This window comes from Scyliorhinus canicula, chromosome 19, assembly GCF_902713615.1.
Source record: "Scyliorhinus canicula chromosome 19, sScyCan1.1, whole genome shotgun sequence".
Taxonomy (NCBI): domain Eukaryota; kingdom Metazoa; phylum Chordata; class Chondrichthyes; order Carcharhiniformes; family Scyliorhinidae; genus Scyliorhinus; species Scyliorhinus canicula.
Genome location: NC_052164.1, coordinates 32,515,459 through 32,535,915, shown reverse-complemented (window position 1 = coordinate 32,535,915; position 20,457 = coordinate 32,515,459). Strand labels below are relative to the sequence as shown.

General features: G+C 43.4%; 1 protein-coding gene across 1 annotated transcript in view; it reads right to left on the bottom strand.

The window, feature by feature from the left end:
- slc35b1 (solute carrier family 35 member B1) overlaps positions 1–20,457 on the bottom strand; it is a 38,642-nt gene that overhangs the window by 13,357 nt on the left and 4,828 nt on the right. Inside the window, exons 3-5 of the mRNA XM_038778836.1 lie at positions 18,183–18,313; positions 16,310–16,340; positions 11,170–11,330 (exon numbers count right to left, since the gene is read on the bottom strand). Of these exons, the coding sequence (XP_038634764.1) occupies positions 11,170–11,330; positions 16,310–16,340; positions 18,183–18,313 (323 nt within the window). The remainder of the gene's footprint in view (positions 1–11,169; positions 11,331–16,309; positions 16,341–18,182; positions 18,314–20,457) is intronic.

The window sequence follows — 20,457 nt, the reverse complement described above, 5'->3', positions numbered from 1 at the left end:
GCTCAAGCCTATCGAGAACCCTCAAGAGTATTGAGTCAGAGAGATCTAGGTGTACAGGTCCACAGGTCACTGAAAGGGACAACACAGGTGGAGAAGAGAGTCAAGAAGGCATACGGCACGCTTGCTTTCATTGGCCAGGGCATTGAGTATAAAAATTGGCAAGTCATGTTGCAGCTGTATAGACCCTAGTTAGACCACACTTGGGAGTATGGTGTTCAATTCTGGTCGCCACACTACCAGAAGGACGTGGAGGCTTTAGAGAGGGTGCAGAAGAGATTTACCAGGATGTTGCCTGGTGTGGAGGGCATTAGCTATGATGAGAGGTTGAATAAACTGAGTTTGTTCTCACTGGAACGATGGAGGTTGAGGGGGGATCTTATAGGAGGTCTACAAAATTATGAGGGGCATAGACAGAGTGGATAGTCAGAGACTTTGTCCCCAAGGTCAATTACTAGGGGGCATAGGTTTCAGGTGCGATGGGCAAGGTTTAGAGGAGATGTATGAGGCAAGTTTTTTTACACAGAGGACAGTGGGTGCCTGGAACTCGCTGCCGGAGGAAGTGGTGGAAGCAGGGACGATAGTGATATTTAAGGGGCATCTTGACAAATATATGAATAGGATGGGAATAGAGGGATACGGACCCCGGAAGTGTAGAAGATTTTAGTTTAGATGGGCAGCATGGTCGGCGCAGGCTTGGAGGGCTAAAGGGCCTGTTCCTGTGCTGTACTTTTCTTTGTTTGTTTGTTTATTAACCTGGTTCTTGCTGTTCTCACGAGCAACAAAGTCCCTCTCTCTAGTGAATACTGAAGCAAAATATTCATTTGGGGCCTCCCCCGCCTCCTCAGACTCTAGGTGCAAGCTCCCTCCACTATCGCTGATCGGCCTTACTCTCACTCTGATCGTCCTCTTATTTCTCACGTAAGTGTAGAATGCCTTGGGGTTTCCCCTAATCCTTCCAGCCAGGGCATTTTCATGCCCCCTTCTAACTCTCCTAAGTCCATTTTTGAATTTCTTCCTGACCATCTTGTAACCCTCTGGGGCCGTGCCAGCTCCTTGCTTCCTCAAACATACGCAAGCTTCCTTCTTCCTCTTGACTAGAAGCTCCACTTTTCTTGTCATCCAAGGCTCCTTCACCTTATCATTCCTTCCTTGTCTCAGTGGGACAAAACTATCCAGCATTCGCAGCAAGTGCTCCTTAATCAACCCCCACATCACTGTTGTGCATTTCCCTGAGAACATCTGTTCCCAATTTAAGCTCCTCAGCTCCTGTCTAATAGCAGTATAATTTCCCCTCCCCACTTAAATAGCTTCCCATCCCGACTGTTCCTATCCCTCTCCATGACTACGGTAAAGGTCAAGGAGTTGTGGTCACTGTCACCGAAACGCTCTCGCACCGAGACATCTGTCACCTGGCCTGGTTTGTTGCCAAGCACCAAATCCAATATGGCCTCCACCCTAGTCAGCCTATCTACTTATTGAGTCAGGAAACATTCTTGGATAGAGGCGGGCTGGCGCTGCCCAACCTTTTGGGGTACTATTGGGCGGCCAATGTGTCAATGGTGTGTAAATGGGTGATGGGAGGGGCGGCGTGGAAAAGAATGGAGATGGCGTCATGTAGAGGTACGAGCCTGGGTGCCATGGTAACGGCGCCGTTGCCGCTCTCCCCTAAGAGGTTTACCGCGAGCCCGGTGGTGGCGGCGACCCTAAGAATCTGGGGACAGTGGAGACGGCATAGGGGTAAACAGGGGGCTCGATGGAGGCTCCATTGGGTGGCAATCACCGGTTCATCGCGGGGAACAGGGATGGGGGATTTAGGGGATGGCAAAGGGTGGGCATCAGTAAATTGAGGGACCTGTTTATTGGCGGGAGGTTTGCGGGCCTGGGGGAACTGGAAGATAAATTTGGGCTTCCCCAAGGGAACATGTTCAGATACCTGCAGGTAAAGGCGTTTGCTAGGCGACAGGTAGAGGGATTCCCTTTGCTGCCCTCGCGGGGGATGATGGACAGAGTGCTTTTGCGGGTGTGGGTCGGAGAGGGGAAGGTGTCTGACATTTATACGGTAATGCAGGAGGTGGAGTCGTCATCAGTGGAGGAGCTGAAGGCTAAATGGGAGGAGGAACTTGGGGAGGAGATAGAGGACGGGACTTGGGCGGATGCCTTGGAGAGAGTCAACTCTTCCTCCTCATGTGCGAGGCTTAGTCTCATCCAATTTAAGGTGCTGCACCGGGCCCACATGTCCGGGACTAGGATGAGCAGGTTCTTTGGGGGTGAGGACAGGTGCACCAGGTGTTCGGGGAGTCCAGCGAATCATGCCCATATGTTCTGGTCATGCCCGGCACTGGAAGAATTCTGGAAGGGGGTGGCGGGGACGGTGTCGAGGGTGGTTGGATCCAGGGTCAAACCAGGGTGGGGACTCGCGATTTTTGGAGTTGCGGTGGAGCCGGGAGTGCAGGAGGTGAAAGAGGCCGGGGTCCTGGCCTTTGCGTCCCTAGTAGCCCGACGAAGGATCTTGCTGCAGTGGAAGGATGCGAGGCCCCCAAGTGTGGAGACCTGGATCAGTGACATGGCGGGATTTATAAAATTGGAAAGGGTCAAATTTGCCCTGAGAGGATCAATACAAGGGTTCTATAAATGATGGCAGCCTTTTCTGGACTTCCTGGCTCAAAGATAGGTATCTTGGTCAATAGTAGCAGCAACCCGGGGAGGGCGGGGGTGTTCCTTATTGTAGTTTCTATTATGTAACTTAATATTGTGTTAATTTGCGCTGTTGTTAATATGCTGTATTGTTCATGGAGGTGGGGTGAATGTTTATGATTGCTATTATTGTTATTTTTGGTATTTTATTATGGTTCGTTGTTGTTGTATAAATTCAAAATTTTTCAATAAAAATTATTTTTTTAAAAAAGGAAACATTCTTGGACACACCTCATTAAATCTGCTCCATCCAAACCATTTGCACTAAGGAGGTTCCGGTCAATAACGGAGTTGTTGTCATGGGTGAAATTGAAGTCACCCATGACAACTCTGTTAATTCTGCACCGTTCCAAGTCTGCTGCCCAATCTGTTCCCCTGCTAATGGGGGGTCTATAGAAAACTTCCAATAAAGTGACTGCTCCTTTCTTGTGTCTGAGTCCACCCATACTGACTCAGTAGATAAACTCTCCTTTAGTACCTCCTTTTCTGCTACTATGATGACTCCTCCTCCTCTTTTACCTCCCACCCTACTCTTCTTAAAATATCTAAGCCCCGGAACATCAAACAACCAGTCCTGCTCTGTGAAATCCATGGCTGTGATTCTCCGGTATCCGGCGGGCTTGCCGTACCATGGCCAAAGGGTGGCGTGAACCACTCCGGCATCTGGCCGCCCGGAAGGTGCGGAATCCTCCGCACCTTAGGGGGGCTAGGCCGGCGCTGGAATGATTGGCGCCGCCCCATAGGCGCCAAAGGGCCTCTGCCAGCCGGCGGGAGTTGGCGCATGCGCAGGAACGCCAGCGTGTTCCCAGAACCACTGCCGTGATCCCTGCGCATGCACAGTGGGCTTCTTCTCCGCACCGGCCATGGCCGCGCTTTACAGTGGCCGGCGCGGAGGGAAAGAGTGCCCCCACAGCACAGGCCCACCCGCAGATTGGTGGGCCCCGATCGCGGGCCAGGCCACCGTGCCCCCCCCCCCCCCCCCCCCCCCCCCCGGGCCAGTTCCCCCCGTGCCCCCCCCACCCACCTGCAGAGCCAGGTCCCGCCCGTAAGAACCTTGTGTAATTTACGTCGGCGGGACAGGCCGCAAATGGGCGCCCACTCAGCCCATCGTGGAGCGGAGAATTGCCGGGGGGGGGGGGGGGGGGGGGGGGGGGGGCGCGTTTGCCAACGCCCCCCCGACCAGCACAACTCGATTCCCCCCACCAAAAAAACGGCACCAGAGAATTCGGCAGCTGGCGTTGGGGCGGGATTCACGCCCCCCCCCCCCCCCCCCCCCCCCCCCCTCCCCGGCCCAGCGGGGGGGGGGGGGGGGGGGGGGGCGGAGAATCCTGCCCCATGTCTCCGTAATGGCCACAACATCGCAGTTCCAAGTACTGATTCATGTTCTAAATTCATCTCCCTTATTCCTGACACTCCTTGCATTGAAACAGGCACACTTTAAACCATCCCACTGAGTGCAACTTTGCCCTATCAACTGTCTATCCTTCCTCACAGACTTGCTGCATACTATTTCTGCCTGTTCAACAGCTACCCTATCCTCTGATCCGTAGCTCTGGTTCCCATCCCCCTGCCAAACTAGTTTAAATTCTCCCGAAAAGCTCTAGCAAACCTCCCGCCCAGGATAACTGGGGTCCCTCCAGTTTAGGTGCAACCCGTCCTTTATGTACAGGTCCCACCTTCCCCAGAAGGTATCCCAATGGTCTACATACCTGAAGACTTCCCTCCTGCACCAGCCCTGTAGGCAACTGAATTAAGTATAAGAATTTATAAAGAAACTGTGAGTACTTAAGTTCACAAATCAAAATTGATAAAGCAGAAATCAAGTAAGCATAATAATCAAGTGTGAGAAGATAGGGCCTGATGATCTGTAATAGATTGGCAGACCATGTCTATTGTACGAAAATGGCTCATTCAATATCTCACTAAGAAAACGTCAACGGCATTGGGAAATGTAAAGTCTAAGAACTGGGTGGCGAGTTTTTAGTTTTGCTCGACCAGTTTTAAGCTATTTTCATATTGTATCCTCAGCAAACTAACAAAGCCAAGGAAGCCATTTGGAGACTAACTTTAAGCTAAGAAGCCATTTTATATACAATGTGCTTTGTAGAGTACTAACTAAATGTATTAATCAGAATTACTGTCACCACTTAGCAACAAATAGTTGAATAAGAAATGAGTCTTAATTGAGTTACAGTTAATCAATAATTAAAAAGCAGTCGTATTAGAAATACTGAGCATATTTGAAACTTTTCATTGTAAGTCTGCAAAAGCCACTAATTGATTGCAAGCCTATGTCTATGAAAGGAATGTGTTAAGCAGATAAAACATGCTAGCAATAGATAAAACATGTTAGCAATGAGACTTTCAGGCTCTGATTAGCCTCAAGAGAAAATCGTACGAAGAACCAAAGTTAATGAAGCACTCTTTGGAATTTCCCAAATAGCAAATTGTATGGGATCATAAAAAGAGAAAGTATGAAACCGTTCTATTGCACTTTTGCTTAAGATAATGAGCAGTTGACATAAGTAATTGGGAATCCAATTAAATTTACTTAGCAACAGCATTGACCAATGGGGCAGAGTCAGTCAGTGCTGCCTTGGCAGCCGCAGTGTTGCGTGTGAAGCAGAAATGTGGCGCCAAGCCCCTCCGGCTTGCGGCTGCAGATCAGCGGAGAGGCCGGGAGCCTGGCCCTAGGAAACATGATGTGTAGACCCTCTTCGGGCTAGTGGCCACCGTTGGCGTTCAGGACGACCCTGTTCAGAGGTACATGAGAGAAGCCATCTCTCAAGACAAGGCCTTGCTGGCCCTTAAATCCTCTGAGACCGGTGTCCAACTCTATAAACAAGCATCTCGAAGGCAGTCAGTCAGAAAAATCAGTACAAAGTCATTGCTCGCCACAGAAGAAATGTTTGTACAGGTACGGAATTTCAATTGAGTTATGTCAAATATGCATACCAGCCTGGAACAGAAACTTCTGGAGCTCAGTATGAACGAGACCAAGATAGCTGGAAGAAGGCCTACACAACTTCTGGAAATAAAAAAGATGGCACTGGGTCTGCAGCTGAAATTCAAGTGTTCAATATTGTCCAGCATGATGAACAAGTTGAAAATGATGAAGAAAGCTCAAAGTATAAAGGTTCTAAGGATTCTGGTACAGGGCAGGACGACCCTCAGGAATTTCTATACAAACGATTCGGGAGAAGCTTACAGTGACAGATTATGGTTTTGGGTCAGAGCATTGGACTAATATTGGGGAGTATGTTTATGACATATATTGTACTGACAGCTGCTTTACTGGGGGTAGCATCCAAGATATTCTCTCAACGATACCATGTTTTGAGGAGAACGAACTGGTTGGTTATGAAGTGATTGCAGATGAAGATGATGAAAATGAAGAAAGAATTGGCGGAATGATTACACAAATAAAGATTCATTGAAAATTACTAGAACAGTGAAGGTAATTTGGAGAAATAAGATGGCAACCACAGCAATGTATCAAAGATGGTAGCTCTGATTAATTTCCATGGCAGTGACATATTTGTACAAATATCAACATATGAATGGCGAAAAGCTACATTCGGTTCATTGAAAATATTAGTGCTTTGTTACGAGTGAAAATGGCTGATTTGTCACAACTTCGTTCATAACTACCTCGCACCTAAAGTGGATGTATGGTTGGCTATTGTGAATGTTAAAAATTGGAAGTCGAAAACCAAAAAGAATCACGTAGGAGTTTAAAGCAGAGGTTCCAAGGGGATTCTTTGCTAGCCTGGTGCTGAATATTCCCGAGGCAGAATTTCAAGAGAACTACAGTCAAAGAAGTTGTTCCAAGAGGGTTACACTTTGTCACGATAATGAAAGGAAAACACCAAATTATGTCTGGATGTATTGAACTTAAAACTTGAGTTTAAAAAAAAAAATGGATATACAAGCCAAAGATGGCTGAGGATGTAAAGCCAATAATTGGCTGAATTGCTGGTGACAATAATAAAGATTTTTTAAAAAAGATTAAATTAAGGAGAGACTGAAACCTTGTGATGTGGGCCATTGTTGAAGCTGCCCGAGTAGAGAGAATTCCAGGACAAGATCTTCAAAGGTGATGCTGGGAATCCCTCGTGAAACAGAGTTTCAACAAGATTGTTTGATTTAGTATTTACTAACATTTGGTGGGTTCTTGATAAATCCATGGGCTCTGTCTTGGTTGCATCTGTCATTTACTCTGTAGTATGGTGTGTTTAACCAAAATTCATATCTACCTTATACTTACCTGAATGTTAAGAGTATAAGATGCATATTGAAAATTGTTTTGTCTTTCTGAACTTGTATAGCAAAGTTTGTTTTTGTTTGTTCTAAACCCGTGGAATCTTGTAGCTTTATTCTGAAACAAGATGTCTGAAATCTCAACCTTTATCTAATTTAAACAAAATGTTGTTGTTCCTTAAATCGGATCTCCTCCAACATCCCAGGGTCTGGGCAAGAATCACAACACAACGCATAAGGTGAAAACCTACTGGCTGCTGCGGGGGAAATTTGCATCAGTACACTGCGGTCACTGCATCCAGAAGGTGTACCTGAGCAAGACACCCTCCATGTTCAAGTAAAGGCAAGCATCCAGCAGAGGCAAGCAGAGTGGAGCCACTGATTGGCTGTTGCGGGGAAAATTTGCATCAGTGCATTGCGGTCACTGTATCCAGAAGGTGGTTTGTGGAGGAGCTGATGGATACTGTTGGGGGAGATGGCTCACCAGGGGAAGGCAGCAGTAGCCAGGTTCATGGCTGGCTCTGCTGTACAGATGGGCAGGGAAAAGAGTAGAATGGCTATAGTCATAGGGGATTCAATTGTAAGGGGAGTAGATAGGCGGTTCTGTGGTCAAAAACGAAACTCCCGAATGGTATGTTGCCTCCCAGGTGCACGGGTCAGGGATGTCTCAGATCGGCTGCAGAACATTCTGAAGGGGGAGGGTGAACAGCCAGTTGTCGTGGTGCATATAGGCACCAATGATATAGGTAAAAAACGGGATGAGGTCCTAAAAGCAGAATTTAGGGAGTTAGGAGCCAAGTTAAAAAGTCGGACCTCAGAGGTAGTAATCTCAGGATTGCTACCAGTGCCACATGGTAGTCAGAGTAGAAATGAAAGAATAGGCAGGATGAATGCGTGGCTTGAGAGATGGTGCAGGAGGGAGGGGTTCAGATTTTTGGGACATTGGGACCGATTCTGGGGGAGGTGGGACTACTACAATTTGGACGGTCTACACCTGGGCCGGACTGGAACCAATGTCCTTGGGGTGCTTTTGCTAACGCTGTTGGGGAGGATTTAAACTAATGTAGCAGGGGGGTGGGAACCAAACGAGGAGGTTTGTGGACAGTAAGGAGATAGTAACTAAAGCCTGTAAGGAACTAGATCATGAAGTCAGTGTGACTAAGGGGAAGAGTAGGCAGGGAGCAGATGATGAATGCAAAGGGACTGGTGGTCTGAGATGCATTTGTTTTAATGCAAGAAGTGTAGTAGGTAATGCAGATGAACTTAGGGCTTGGATTAGTACCTGGGAGTATGATGTTATTGCTATTACTGAGACCTGGTTGAGGGAAGGGCACGATTGGCAACTAAATATCCCAGGACATCGATGCTTCAGGTGGGATAGAGAGGGAGGTAAAAGGGGTGGAGGAGTTGCATTACTGGTCAGAGAGGTTATCACAGCTGTGCTGAAGGAGGGCACTATGGAGGACTTTAGCAGTGAGGCGATATTGGCAGAGCTCAGAAATAGGAAGGGTGTGGTAACAATGTTGGGGCTGTACTACAGACCTGCCAACAGCGAGCGTGAGATAGAGGTACAAATATGTAAACAGATTATGGAAAGATGTGGGAGCAACAGGGTGGTGGTGATAGGAGATTTAAATTTTCACAACATTGACTGGATACACTTAATGTCAGAGGTCTAGATGGAGCAGAATTCGTAAGGAGCATCCAGGAGGGTTTTCTAGCGCAGTATGTAATTAGTCCAACTCGGGAAGGGGCCATACTGGACCTGGTGTTGGGGAATGAGCCCGGCCAGGTGGTTGAAGTTTCAGTTGGGGATTACTTTCGGAATAATGATCACAATTCCGTAAGTTTTAGAATACTCATGGACAAAGATAAGAGTGGTCCTAAAGGAAGAGTGCTAAATTGGGGGAAGGCGACCTATACCAAAATTCTGCAGGAGCTGGGGAATGGGGATTGGGAGCAGCTGTTTGAAGATAAAACCACATTTGATATGTGGGAGGCTTTTAAAGAGAGGTTGATTAGAGTGCAGGACAGACATGTCCCTGTGAAAATGAGGGATAGAAATGGCAAGATTAGGGAACCATGGATGACAGGTGAAATTGTGAGACTAGCCAAGAGGAAAAAGGAAGCATACATAAGGTGTAAGCGACTGAAGACAAAGCTTTGGAAGAATATAGGGAATGAAGGACCAATCTGAAATGAGGAATCAAGAGGGCTAAAAGGGATCATGAAATATCTTTAGCAAACAAGGTTAAGGAAAATCCCAAAGCCTTTTATTCATATATAAGGAGCAAGAGGGTAAGGAGCAAGAGGGTAACTAGAAAAAGGGTTGGCCCACTCAAGGACAAAGGAGGAAAGTTACGCGTGGAGTCAGAGAAAATGGGTGAGATTCTTAATGAGTACTTTGCATTGGTATTCACCGAGGAGAGGGACATGACGGATGTTGAGGTTAGGGATAGATGTTTGATTACTCTAGGTCAAGTTAGCATAAGGAGGGAGGATGTGTTGGGTGTTCTAAAAGGCATTAAGGTGGATAAGTCCCCAGGCCCGGATGGGATCTATCCCAGGTTACTGAGGGAAGTGAGAGAGGAAATACCTGGGACCTTAACAGATATCTTTGCAGCATCCTTGAACATGGGTGAGGTACCGGAGGACCAGAGAGTTGCTAATGTTGTCCCCTTGTTTAAGAAGGGTAGCATGGATAATCCAGGTAATTATAGACCGGTGAGCCTGATGTCAGTGGTAGAGAAGCTGCTGGAGAAGATACAGAGGGATTGGATCTATTCCAATTTGGAAGAAAATAGACTTATCAGTGATCGGCAACATTGTTTTGTCAGGGAAGGTCATGTCTTACCAACTTAATAGAATTTTTTGAGGAAGTGACAAAGTTAATTGATGAGGGAAGGGCTGTAGATGTCATATAAATGGACTTCAGTAAGGCATTTGATAAGGTTCCCCATGGTAGGCTGATGGAGAAAGTGAAGTCTCCTGGGGTCCAGGGTGTACTAGCTAGATGGATAAAGAACTGGCTGGGCAACAGGAGACAGAGAGGAAGGGAGTTTCTCAAAATGGAGAACTGTGACCAGTGGTGTTCCACAGGGATCCGTGCTGGGACCACTGTTGTTTGTGATGTACATAAATGATCTGGAGGAAGGTATAGGTGGTCTGATTAGCAAATTTGCAGATGACACTAAGATTGGTAGAGTAGCAGGTAGTGAAGGGGACTGTCAGAGAATACAGCAGAATATCGATAGATTGGAGAATTGGGCGGAGAAATGGGAGATGGAGGTCAATCCGGGCAAATGAGAGGTGATGCATTTTGGAAGATCCAATTCAAGAGCGAACTATATGGTAAATGACAAAGCCCTGGGGAAAATTGATGTACAGAGAGATCTGGGTGTTCAGGTCCATTGTACCCTGAAGGTGGCTGCGCAGGTTGATAGAGTGGTCAAGAAGGCATACGGCATGCTTTCCTTCATTGGAAGGGGTATTGAGTACAAGAGTTGGCAGGACATGTTACAGTTGTATAAGACTTTGGTTCAGCCACATTTGGAATACTGCGTACAGTTCTGGTCGCCACATTCCCAAAGGATGTGGATGCTTTGGAGAAGGTGCAGAGGAGGTTCACCAGGACATTGCCTGGTATGGAGAGCGCTAGCTATGAAGCGAGGTTAAGTAGATTAGGATTATTTTCATTAGAAAGACGGAGGTTGAGGGGGGACCTCATTGAGGTCTACAAAATCATGAGAGGTATAGACAGGGTGGATAGCAAGAAGCTTTTTCCCCAGAGTGCGGGACTGAGTCAATTACTAGGTGTCACGAGTTCAAGGTGAGAGGGGAAAAGTTTAAGGGAGATATGCGTGGAAAGTTCTTTACGCAGAGGGTGGTGGGTGCCTGGAACGCATTGCCGGCGGAGGTGGTAGAGGCGGGTACGATAGCGTCAGTTAAGATGTATCTAAACGGATACATGAATGGGCAGGGAGCAGAGGGATACAGATCCTTAGAAAATAGGCGACAGTTTTAGATAGAGGATCTGGATCGGCGTAGGCTTGGAGGGCCGAAGGGCCTGTTCCTGAGCTGTAATTTTTCTTTGTTCTAAACTGGATGGCTCAAGAGAGTAATTTCCATGGATATGCCAAGTCCAAAGGCTAATGCAAAATGAGAGATAAGTTTCTGAAAAATAATAAAAATACTAGAAGAGATGTTTGTACTTACTAATAGTGTTTCCCCAAACCCAAAGATGTGGTCATCTGCATCGCCAAGCCCTTTTTTAGGTTTGTACATAAATAATGCCACTCCAAGAACTATAAGTAGCACACACATATACTTGGTCAATGGATATCTTTTCCTTCCAATAAGGACTCCTAAAATCATCACTGTAAAATAAAACAAAACAACCATGAAAACCTGAGTAAAAGTCAAAAAGTTACAAAGAACAGTATCTGCACTGGAGTAACTAATGCAACATTGTAAGCAAGAGGTCAAAGGTCACACCTTATTGCTGATTTACCACTAAATAGTCTGCAGTATTCACTATATGTGCAGATGATATCTAGAACAGTCTCAAATTTATTTAGAGCATTACAGGAATGCCCACTGGATATATGGCAACACTGAAGAACACTGCATAAAGTTTCAAGCAATTATCTTTTGCAATGCATTACTTTCAGATTATGCTATACTGAGCATTGGTTTGGTCTGTGGCTCAGGTAGATGTAAATTATTCTGTAACATTATTTCAAGGATAACACATTCACTTATTATGGAAGCCAACATTCCGCCACAAACCACTAAAAATTGAGTCATTAATCATTCATGTGATCATAGAAATTGGTTGCTGCACTTACTACATAACTACAGTTCAAAAAGGGATTTTCAGGACAAAGTACTTTGGGACAACCGCTAGTAAAACATCAGGAAGAACAAAGCCTTTGTCTTCAGTGCATGCCATGAATTCTGTATCCTAGCCAGCAACATCTCTTTCTACGCTAACTTTTTAACAGGATTCTAGCCAGTTGGTGAAGTCAAAACTAAGACACAGTCTTTCCTTGCTTGGAGTGTTTGTTGACTTTGTCCACCATCAACACTTCTCACCCACACCCTGCTGTTACCAGACTGCTGAATGGCTCTCTTATGGACTGAACTGATCTCTCTCTGCATCTTCTCTATTATTGTAGCATTGTACTCTGTGTGCGTCACCTGATATCTATGTATTTACATTGTATATCATATGTCCCATGTTTTTTCATATAGAACACACAGTGCAGAAGGAGGTCATTCAGCCCATCGAGTCTGCACCGACCCACTCAAGCCCTCACTTCCACCCTCTAACCCAATAACCCCTCCTAACCTTTTGGACACTAAGGGCAATTTAGCATGACCAATCCAACTTACCTGCACGTCTTTGGACTGTGGGAGGAAACCGCAGCACCCGGAGGAAACCCACGCAGACACGGGGAGAATGTGCAGACTCCCAGCGGGGAAATCGAACCTGGGACCCTGGCGCTGTGAAGTCACAGTGCTAGCCACTTGTGCTACTGTGCTGCCCTCAAATATGGAATAATCGGCCTGGACTGTACGCAGCACAATGCTTTTCACGGTACCTCGGTACACGTGACAATAAATCTATATCATAATGTGTCCTGACTATCCCCTAATTATACGCTTTTAAAACCAAGAAGCGAATTATCAAATTAACAAAGGCGATAGCCCCTTAAAAGTGTGCTCAAATACCCATCATCTGTTTCTCAAGACATTGACAGATTTCCCTCTTCTTCAAATCAAACTTTTGAAAACATAAGAACAATCTTCCAAATTAAATTGAAAAGAAACAAAATTATATAGTTTTCATCTTCTATGCCTCACATTATAGTCCAATGAACCATTCCCATATTCCCCCTTCTTTAAATGCTAGAATATCCATTTAGAAGACTGACATGTGAAGCATTACTAAAAATGACCTATGACCTCACATTCTGAATCACCCAAGGTTGGAAATTCGAATGTGTATTTCCCGGAATTTAGTTTCTTTAATGTTTTATTTGTTCTCAGAAATTTCTCAATTGTAATGTTTCATAATAGTACTCCATTCAAATACATCGTAACTGGTATCAGGTCTAGTCTGAGTGCACAACAAGTATTCTGTACAATTAAACTTCTGAACTTATTTCTTCCTTGGATGCAAGATCCTCTGATCCTCTTATTGTTGGAACCTGGTCTGATTTATGGGGATTCAATTGACATTTGCTAAGAAATGTTGTTGATTCAAGTGCCTCTTCACTTTCTATTACCTGTTCAGAATCTTTACATGTATATTCAGTATCAATTAGGTTTGAGGAATGTATCCTAACAGTTTGATTGCCACAATGTAAAATTACTATTTTCCATCACTGCCCATAACCTCAAAGGATTCTTTCCATTCTTTCTGCCCTCTCCTTTTGTAATATTGTATGTCTCCTGGATTCAAATTTATTTGATGGCCTTATGTAGTGCTGTAAAGCTCACTGAGTTTTCTCTGAAACCTCAAGACTTGATAAATGTCTTTCTCCCTGCATACAGGGCATTCAAATGCTCAGAAAAAAAGGAACTAATCAGAGTTCCTACCTAGGCTGGGCATGATCCCACATTATCAAAGGTATTTTGAGGACTGTAGCCCTCAACCATTTGAAATTAACTATTTGCCTGGACTGCCCACGCCAGGGTCAATGTCAGTTTACAGTTCCACTGGTCAGCTCAGATTTTGTGAAGCAACCCATCAACCATGATTTATTTAATAAATCCCATTACTATAGGGACAATCTGTTGCTGTGTTCATAACTACATTGTTCATATTTTCACATACACTTTTAAATTCATCATTAGCAACGCTCCACCCCACCCCCCACATTGTCAGTTAGGAATTTAACCGATGCTCCCAGTCGAGTTTCTATCCATTTTTCCATCATCTTAACCACAATTACCTTTTTGTCTTTACTATATATTACTGTTGAAATACTGAATTTAGGTTGCCGTGTCTATGAAATGTAAGAGAAAAATGTTTTTGTCCTGATCTCAGAATCCATTGCTACAATTTCATTTAAATTTCTTGCTAATGAGAGACTCACTACAGGCTGTGATAGTGTCCTTTTTTTAAAACATAAAATCACACTTCACACTGAAACAGTCTATAAAAAGTTTAGTAGTATATTTATTATATGACAAGATGGATGAGCAAGCCGCCTTTTTTTCCCTTTAAACTCCTACCCCGTTGTCATCAACATTTTCTTAACGCCGTGATTGGGAATGCTGGGCCTCGTTACGGGAATACAATAGTGTGTAAAATATTTATCTACATATTTCCCATAAACAATTGCTTGCTTGTTCCATATCTAATTTAATTCGAGCCTTTTTCACAGACAGCTTCCTCAACAATAAGGGTATTTCACTGGATATGCTGACAAAATGGTTTAATCCTGGCTGTTTTCTTTGGAATCATCACTCGCTTTAAACGCATCATTATCCCTTAACTGAAAGCAAGCAGAACTTTCATGCTCCTTAACCTTACTTAATCTTTACTATTTAGAAAATCCAAGCAACACTTTAACCCTGTGGACATGCATCCTCTGTCCAATACAGCACAATTGAAAGAGTCTGCAACTAGAACACACATTCCTGGACTAAAGCTTCTGGTAACTAGTACAACTCCTTCTGCCTAATCACCTTCTTCCGGTTTTCCCTTGTCACGTGTCATTTCAAAAACTCTGTTATTCTGTTTCGGCCAATTCATTGCATACTGATATTTTGATTCACATCTGAAATACCAGTTTACCATTCCTCGGTTATTCCTGAGGTTCATTATCCTGCCATAGTCAACCAATTCCTGTCATCTGTTAGAGCGACGAAGAGCCTTTACCATAATTTCCTTTGTTTTTGGTCCTGCTTTCGTATTGATACTTGTGCCCATATTGAAACGGTCTTGAAATGCTGCCAACATTGAATCCTTCATCTGGTGCCATGAAAGTAGCGGGCAATGAAGGCTTCCCTGCAGTTTCTTTTTAAAGCTTCAGACAACTGTTGGACAAGTGAATCTCTTTCTGAAAATCTAACTCCAGGAGCCAACAATTTGAAAGCAAGCACTAAATTAGGGATTTCCAAATACAATTTCTACAATCTCGTCTATAGCCTGTTAAATACCATGATATATTCTTCTCTGGAATAACCATCCATTCTTCTAAATTTCTCAAAGTCTAACCATTGCCCTCATGTGCATTTAACAGGTTATCTATAATTTTTTCCAAAGGTTTCAAGAGATTACCTGAGCCTTCTCCAGTATCCAAATGATGAACCTCTAGCTCCAAAAATACTTTTCACCTGATCCTGCTTTGGTTGGGTGTGGAAGTGCCAAGGCCATACCTTGGATTTTCTTTACTAAGAAAGTAACTCGCATCCATATATCCACTTCATTATCCTTATGTCATAAGGTTTAGTTTCACAGAACCAGGGGGTTTCAGCCATTCTTCTCCAAATTATAATCTTTTGTCTGAAAAGTATCTTAGTTTCCAATTTTTATCTTAAGGTCAATCATTCTCTGCCACCAATGTTTAACAGGATTCAATCTGTTCAGAGACGTCAAAACTAAGATATAGCCTTTCCTTGCTGAGTTTACTGCATTTGTCCAGTGTCAACACACCTCGCCCACACCCAATATCCCAGCTATCCCCATCTTTGTGTTCAAATACCCATCACCGTAACAATGTAATTGACATTAACAAACCTTAATGTAAATGTCATTAACAATGTAATTGATTAGACACTTAGGCACAGTTGAGCTTCCAATTATATAACATCCCTATCACAAAGAATGCTTATTTTGTCTCCATAACATTGTTCAGCCGCAGATATGAACTTACTCATGCTGTTGCCACCTCTAGATGTGAATACTTAACGAATTTCTGCCAGATTCCCATTCTCCACACTCAGTAATCCGCCACAGCAAGATTTTTCGTTTTAACTTTGACCCTTATGTTGACAAAACTTCATGGCCTCGTGCCTTCCTATTTCTTATCCAAACACCCCTGCCCCTTCCCCAGCCAGTTGGGCTCTGCTTCCTCCAAATCTAGGCTCTTGTGCAGCTCTCCCTCCTTTTTGTCCGACAATTGGCCACCTTGTTTTTCTTGGGTGTTGTGGTATTCCTTCCCGACTGCCCTCTACTATCTCATTCCCCTATCAAGGACCTGTCTGAATAAATTTCTCAACTGAGCTTTTAGCCTAGCATTCATTTTTTCTACACCTCTATGAAGTGCTATATGCATACTATAAAGTACAGCAAGATCTTGTGCCAGTTAAAGTTCTTACTTTCTATATCATTTTAACCTACCTGGAATAGGTTTACATGATTTTCCTAGAACCTGAAATAGAAGGAATTCTCATTAGTTGACAATAGAAGCTGCCATGAAGAATGCTATTTTTTTCAACAACAAAAAAAACAAATGAAGCCTATTTACTCATGAATCTTTGTAACAACTGGCACTTCCACACATCAATGTACAAAATGTACATCTATGAATTGTAAGCTGCTTTAAGCCAGTGGAAGATGCCCAACGTAGGGAAAATTAGTAATAGTTGAAGAGAATGCACAAGTAAGCAGATTTTCTATTTTTAGCAATACATAGATCAAAATGAGGAAGGTGAAGGAAAAGGGGAAAAAAATATTTTTAATGCAAGATTCCCCTAATGCTTACATGTTTTATTAGCAAGTTATTTGCTCTCAATAGGGCACAGTACATTTAAACACAGTGACCCTATACCCTCTAGACACTATCCCATAAAATAGTTCAGTAACACCAAAGAATAGTGCATACTTAATTGAGACACAGGTTCAACTTTTAAAAAACCTACCTCTTTTTATTAAGAATTCAATGAATGAAATAGCTATGTGAAAAAATGGCATTTCATTCTATTATACACTTATGTATATTTGTGTTTGGATTGCGTATGTTTGGACAATTTATTACACCAATCAGAATAAACAAATCTTTGCATATAATTAGTACATTAGTGATATTTGAGATTGTGTACTTTTTAAAACCAGTTTTGCGAAGTCATTCACCTTCACTGTAAATTTACACAATAGTTTATAAATTGCTTGAGATTTTATTAAAAATCAGTTCATGGGATGTGGGCGGCCTTTGCTGGACCAGCATTTATTGCCCATGCCTGAGCACATTCACGAATCAACCACTTTGCTGTGGATTTAGGGTCACATCGAGGCCAGACCAGGTAAGGACAACAGATTCCCTTCCTTAAAGAATATTAGCGAACGAGATGGGTTTTTAATGACAATCAACAATAATTTTGTGATCACCATCAGACTTTTAATTCCAGATTTTTCTGAGTTTGAATTTCACCACCTGCCATGGTGGGATTTGAACCCAGGTCCCCAGAGCATTATCCTGGGTCTCTAGATTACTAGCCAATCAACAATACCACGACACCACTGCCTCCCCAAAATTGTGTTTTTTTTTTCACTCGCTCAGGGAATGCGGGTGTTTCTGACTGCCCATCATTTATTGCCCATCCTTAACAATCCTTCATTTCAGAGGGCATTTGAGAGTCAACAATATTGCTGTGGATCTGGAGTCACATGTAGACCAGATCAGGTAAGGGCAGCAGATTTTCTTCCTGAAGGGAATTAGGGAACCAGATAGGTTTTTACGACAATCGACAATGGCTTTATGGTCATCATCAGACTTTTAATTCCATATTATTAAAAACTGAATTCAAATTCACCATCTGCCACAATCTCGCCTTGGGTCTCTTACTGGACCAGTGAAAATACCACTATGCTACTATACATTATTCTCTCAGACACATGCTGAGTATTCATCTTTTAAGTGCTCAAATTTTTTCAACATGTCCTTCAACATGAGCCATTTACATCTGTAAAAATGTTATTCATGAAGATCCAAATATTTATTAGATTGGAGGATGGGGAAGTGGAGAGAGGAGACTTGAAGAAATACAACAATATTTCTTTCTTTAAATTAGAACAATAATTAAGAGATTTAATTAAATTACACCTGGAACTATTTATGTCAAAACAATGTCCTCCAGCAGAAAATGACATTATAAAAATGTCAAAACAATGTCAAATAAAAAAAAAAATCTTGCAGGGAAGATTCAGCAACGTATTTTTTGGTAGAATTAAATATACCCTTTTTGAAAAAGAGGATGTAATATCAAATACCAACCTGTGTTGGATAGTTCACATACTGGAGTGCAGAATTACTGGAGACCATTGCTCCTAAATAGGACATCGAACAAACAGCGTACAGCCAGCGTGGTGTTCGTTCAGGTGAAGGAATTTCAAACAATTGTATTACTGGAACAAAACCAGTTAAAATATATTAGCTAATACAATTTATACATTAGTGCAAACAAGTTTGCCTTTCTGAACACCAGATTCCACTACTCAAATACTGTGCAATTCTTTACATATGCAAGTAAACATGGCTAGAGATAAAGAGACTTGGCAGTCAAGAACTTTTATGCTCCATTTTAAAAAGGTTGTATTTCAATAAACTTCTAACAGACATATTTAAATTATTTCAACAAATTGACTAGTTCCATCTAATTTTGGAGTTCCTTAATAGGTACACATGTGCAGTCTACAACATCCTGAACTTGTGGCTCGCTAGCTACTGAAATTCTCACAGCCTTCATTTTTATGTTGACTACTGGGAAATATCCCCTTCCATTCTCTGATCTGAACTAAAGTTACAGCTTCAATACCTTTTTCATCCCTCATGACAACTTAATATCCTGGATTTTACAGTCCCAACAGCAATGAGCGTTGAGGCGTTCACCACTGGATGCTGGAACAGCATTGCTATTTCCAGGGAGCCCAATTACACTGAATCTGGAAGTTGCAGCATGCCTGAGTGGCCTCTGGAGGAGCCCATTCTTAAGGTCCCATGGGGCCTGGCAGCATATAAACTTGGGCTGATTGTGAATAGCAGTGAAAGTATAGGGCACTGATTTATTTAGGACTACTGATAGCATGTGGGTAGCAATCCCACATGGCCTGTAAACCATCCCCTGACACCGAAAGCTCCAGTTACACTTTCTCCTCCCATATACTTAGACCTGTTGGTATTGGGAAGAGTCCATGGAGAGGATGGAAAAGCACAGCCGAGGGTTTGGGGAGTGAGAAGTGAAGGGGAGCAGTTCTGCAGTGGGGAAATAGAGGATCAGAACCGGTGGTGTTGTTGGGCAACTGGAATTCAAAATTGATTCAAGAAAACTTTAAATTCGTTAAAACGTTTACGTCATTGAACTGATAGGGGACATGGACTTTTTGACAGGAATGGATAGCACCTCACCCTATTTACCTTGCAATGAATTCTTGCTGCAGCCAGGATAGCAGCTTCCAATTGCGGCCAACAAAAAAGATTGGAACATTGGTTTAAATGCAATCGGTAGCATATGCCTCGACTTCGTCGCTGACCGCAAGATGCAATAATTACAACCTGAAGGACATCATAAATTCTCCACTAGAACAAGTCTGGAAACTACAAGTATTAAAATAGATAGATAGATAGAGAAATACAGCACAGAACAGGCCCTTCGGCCCACGATGTTGTGCCGAACTTTTGTCCTAGGTTAATCATAGAATTTTGGACACCAAGGGCAATTTATCATGGCCAATCCATCCAACCTGCACATAAGAACATAAGAACTAGGAGCAGGAGTAGGCCATCTGGCCCCTCGAGCCTGCTCCGCCATTCAATGAGATCATGGCTGATCTTTTGTGGACTCAGCTCCACTTTCCGGCCCGAACACCATAACCCTTAATCCCTTTATTCTTCAAAAAACTATCTATCTTTACCTTAAAAACATGTAATGAAGGAGCCTCAACTGCTTCACTGGGCAAGGAATTCCATAGATTCACAACCCTTTGGGTGAAGAAGTTCCTCCTAAACTCAGTTCTAAATCTACTTCCCCTTATTTTGAGGCTATGCCCCCTAGTTCTGCTGTCACCCGCCAGTGGAAACAACCTGCCTGCATCTATCCTCTCTATTCCCTTCATAATTTTAAATGTTTCTATAAGATCCCCCCTCATCCTTCTAAATTCCAACGAGTACAGTCCCAGTCTACTCAACCTCCTCATAATCCAACCCCTTCAGCTCTGGGATTAACCTAGTGAATCTCCTCTGCACACCCTCCAGCGCCAGTACGTCCTTTCTCAAGTAAGGAGACCAAAACTGAACACAATACTCCAGGTGTGGCCGCACTAACACCTTATACAATTGCAACATAACCTCCCTAGTCATAAACTCCATCCCTCTAGCAATGAAGGACAAAATTCCATTTGCCTTCTTAATCACCTGTTGCACTTGTAAACCAACCTTCTGTGACTCATGCACTAGCACACCCAAGTCTCTCTGAACAGCGGCATGCTTTAATATTTTATCGTTTAAATAATAATCCCGTTTGCTGTTATTCCTACCAAAATGGATAACCTCA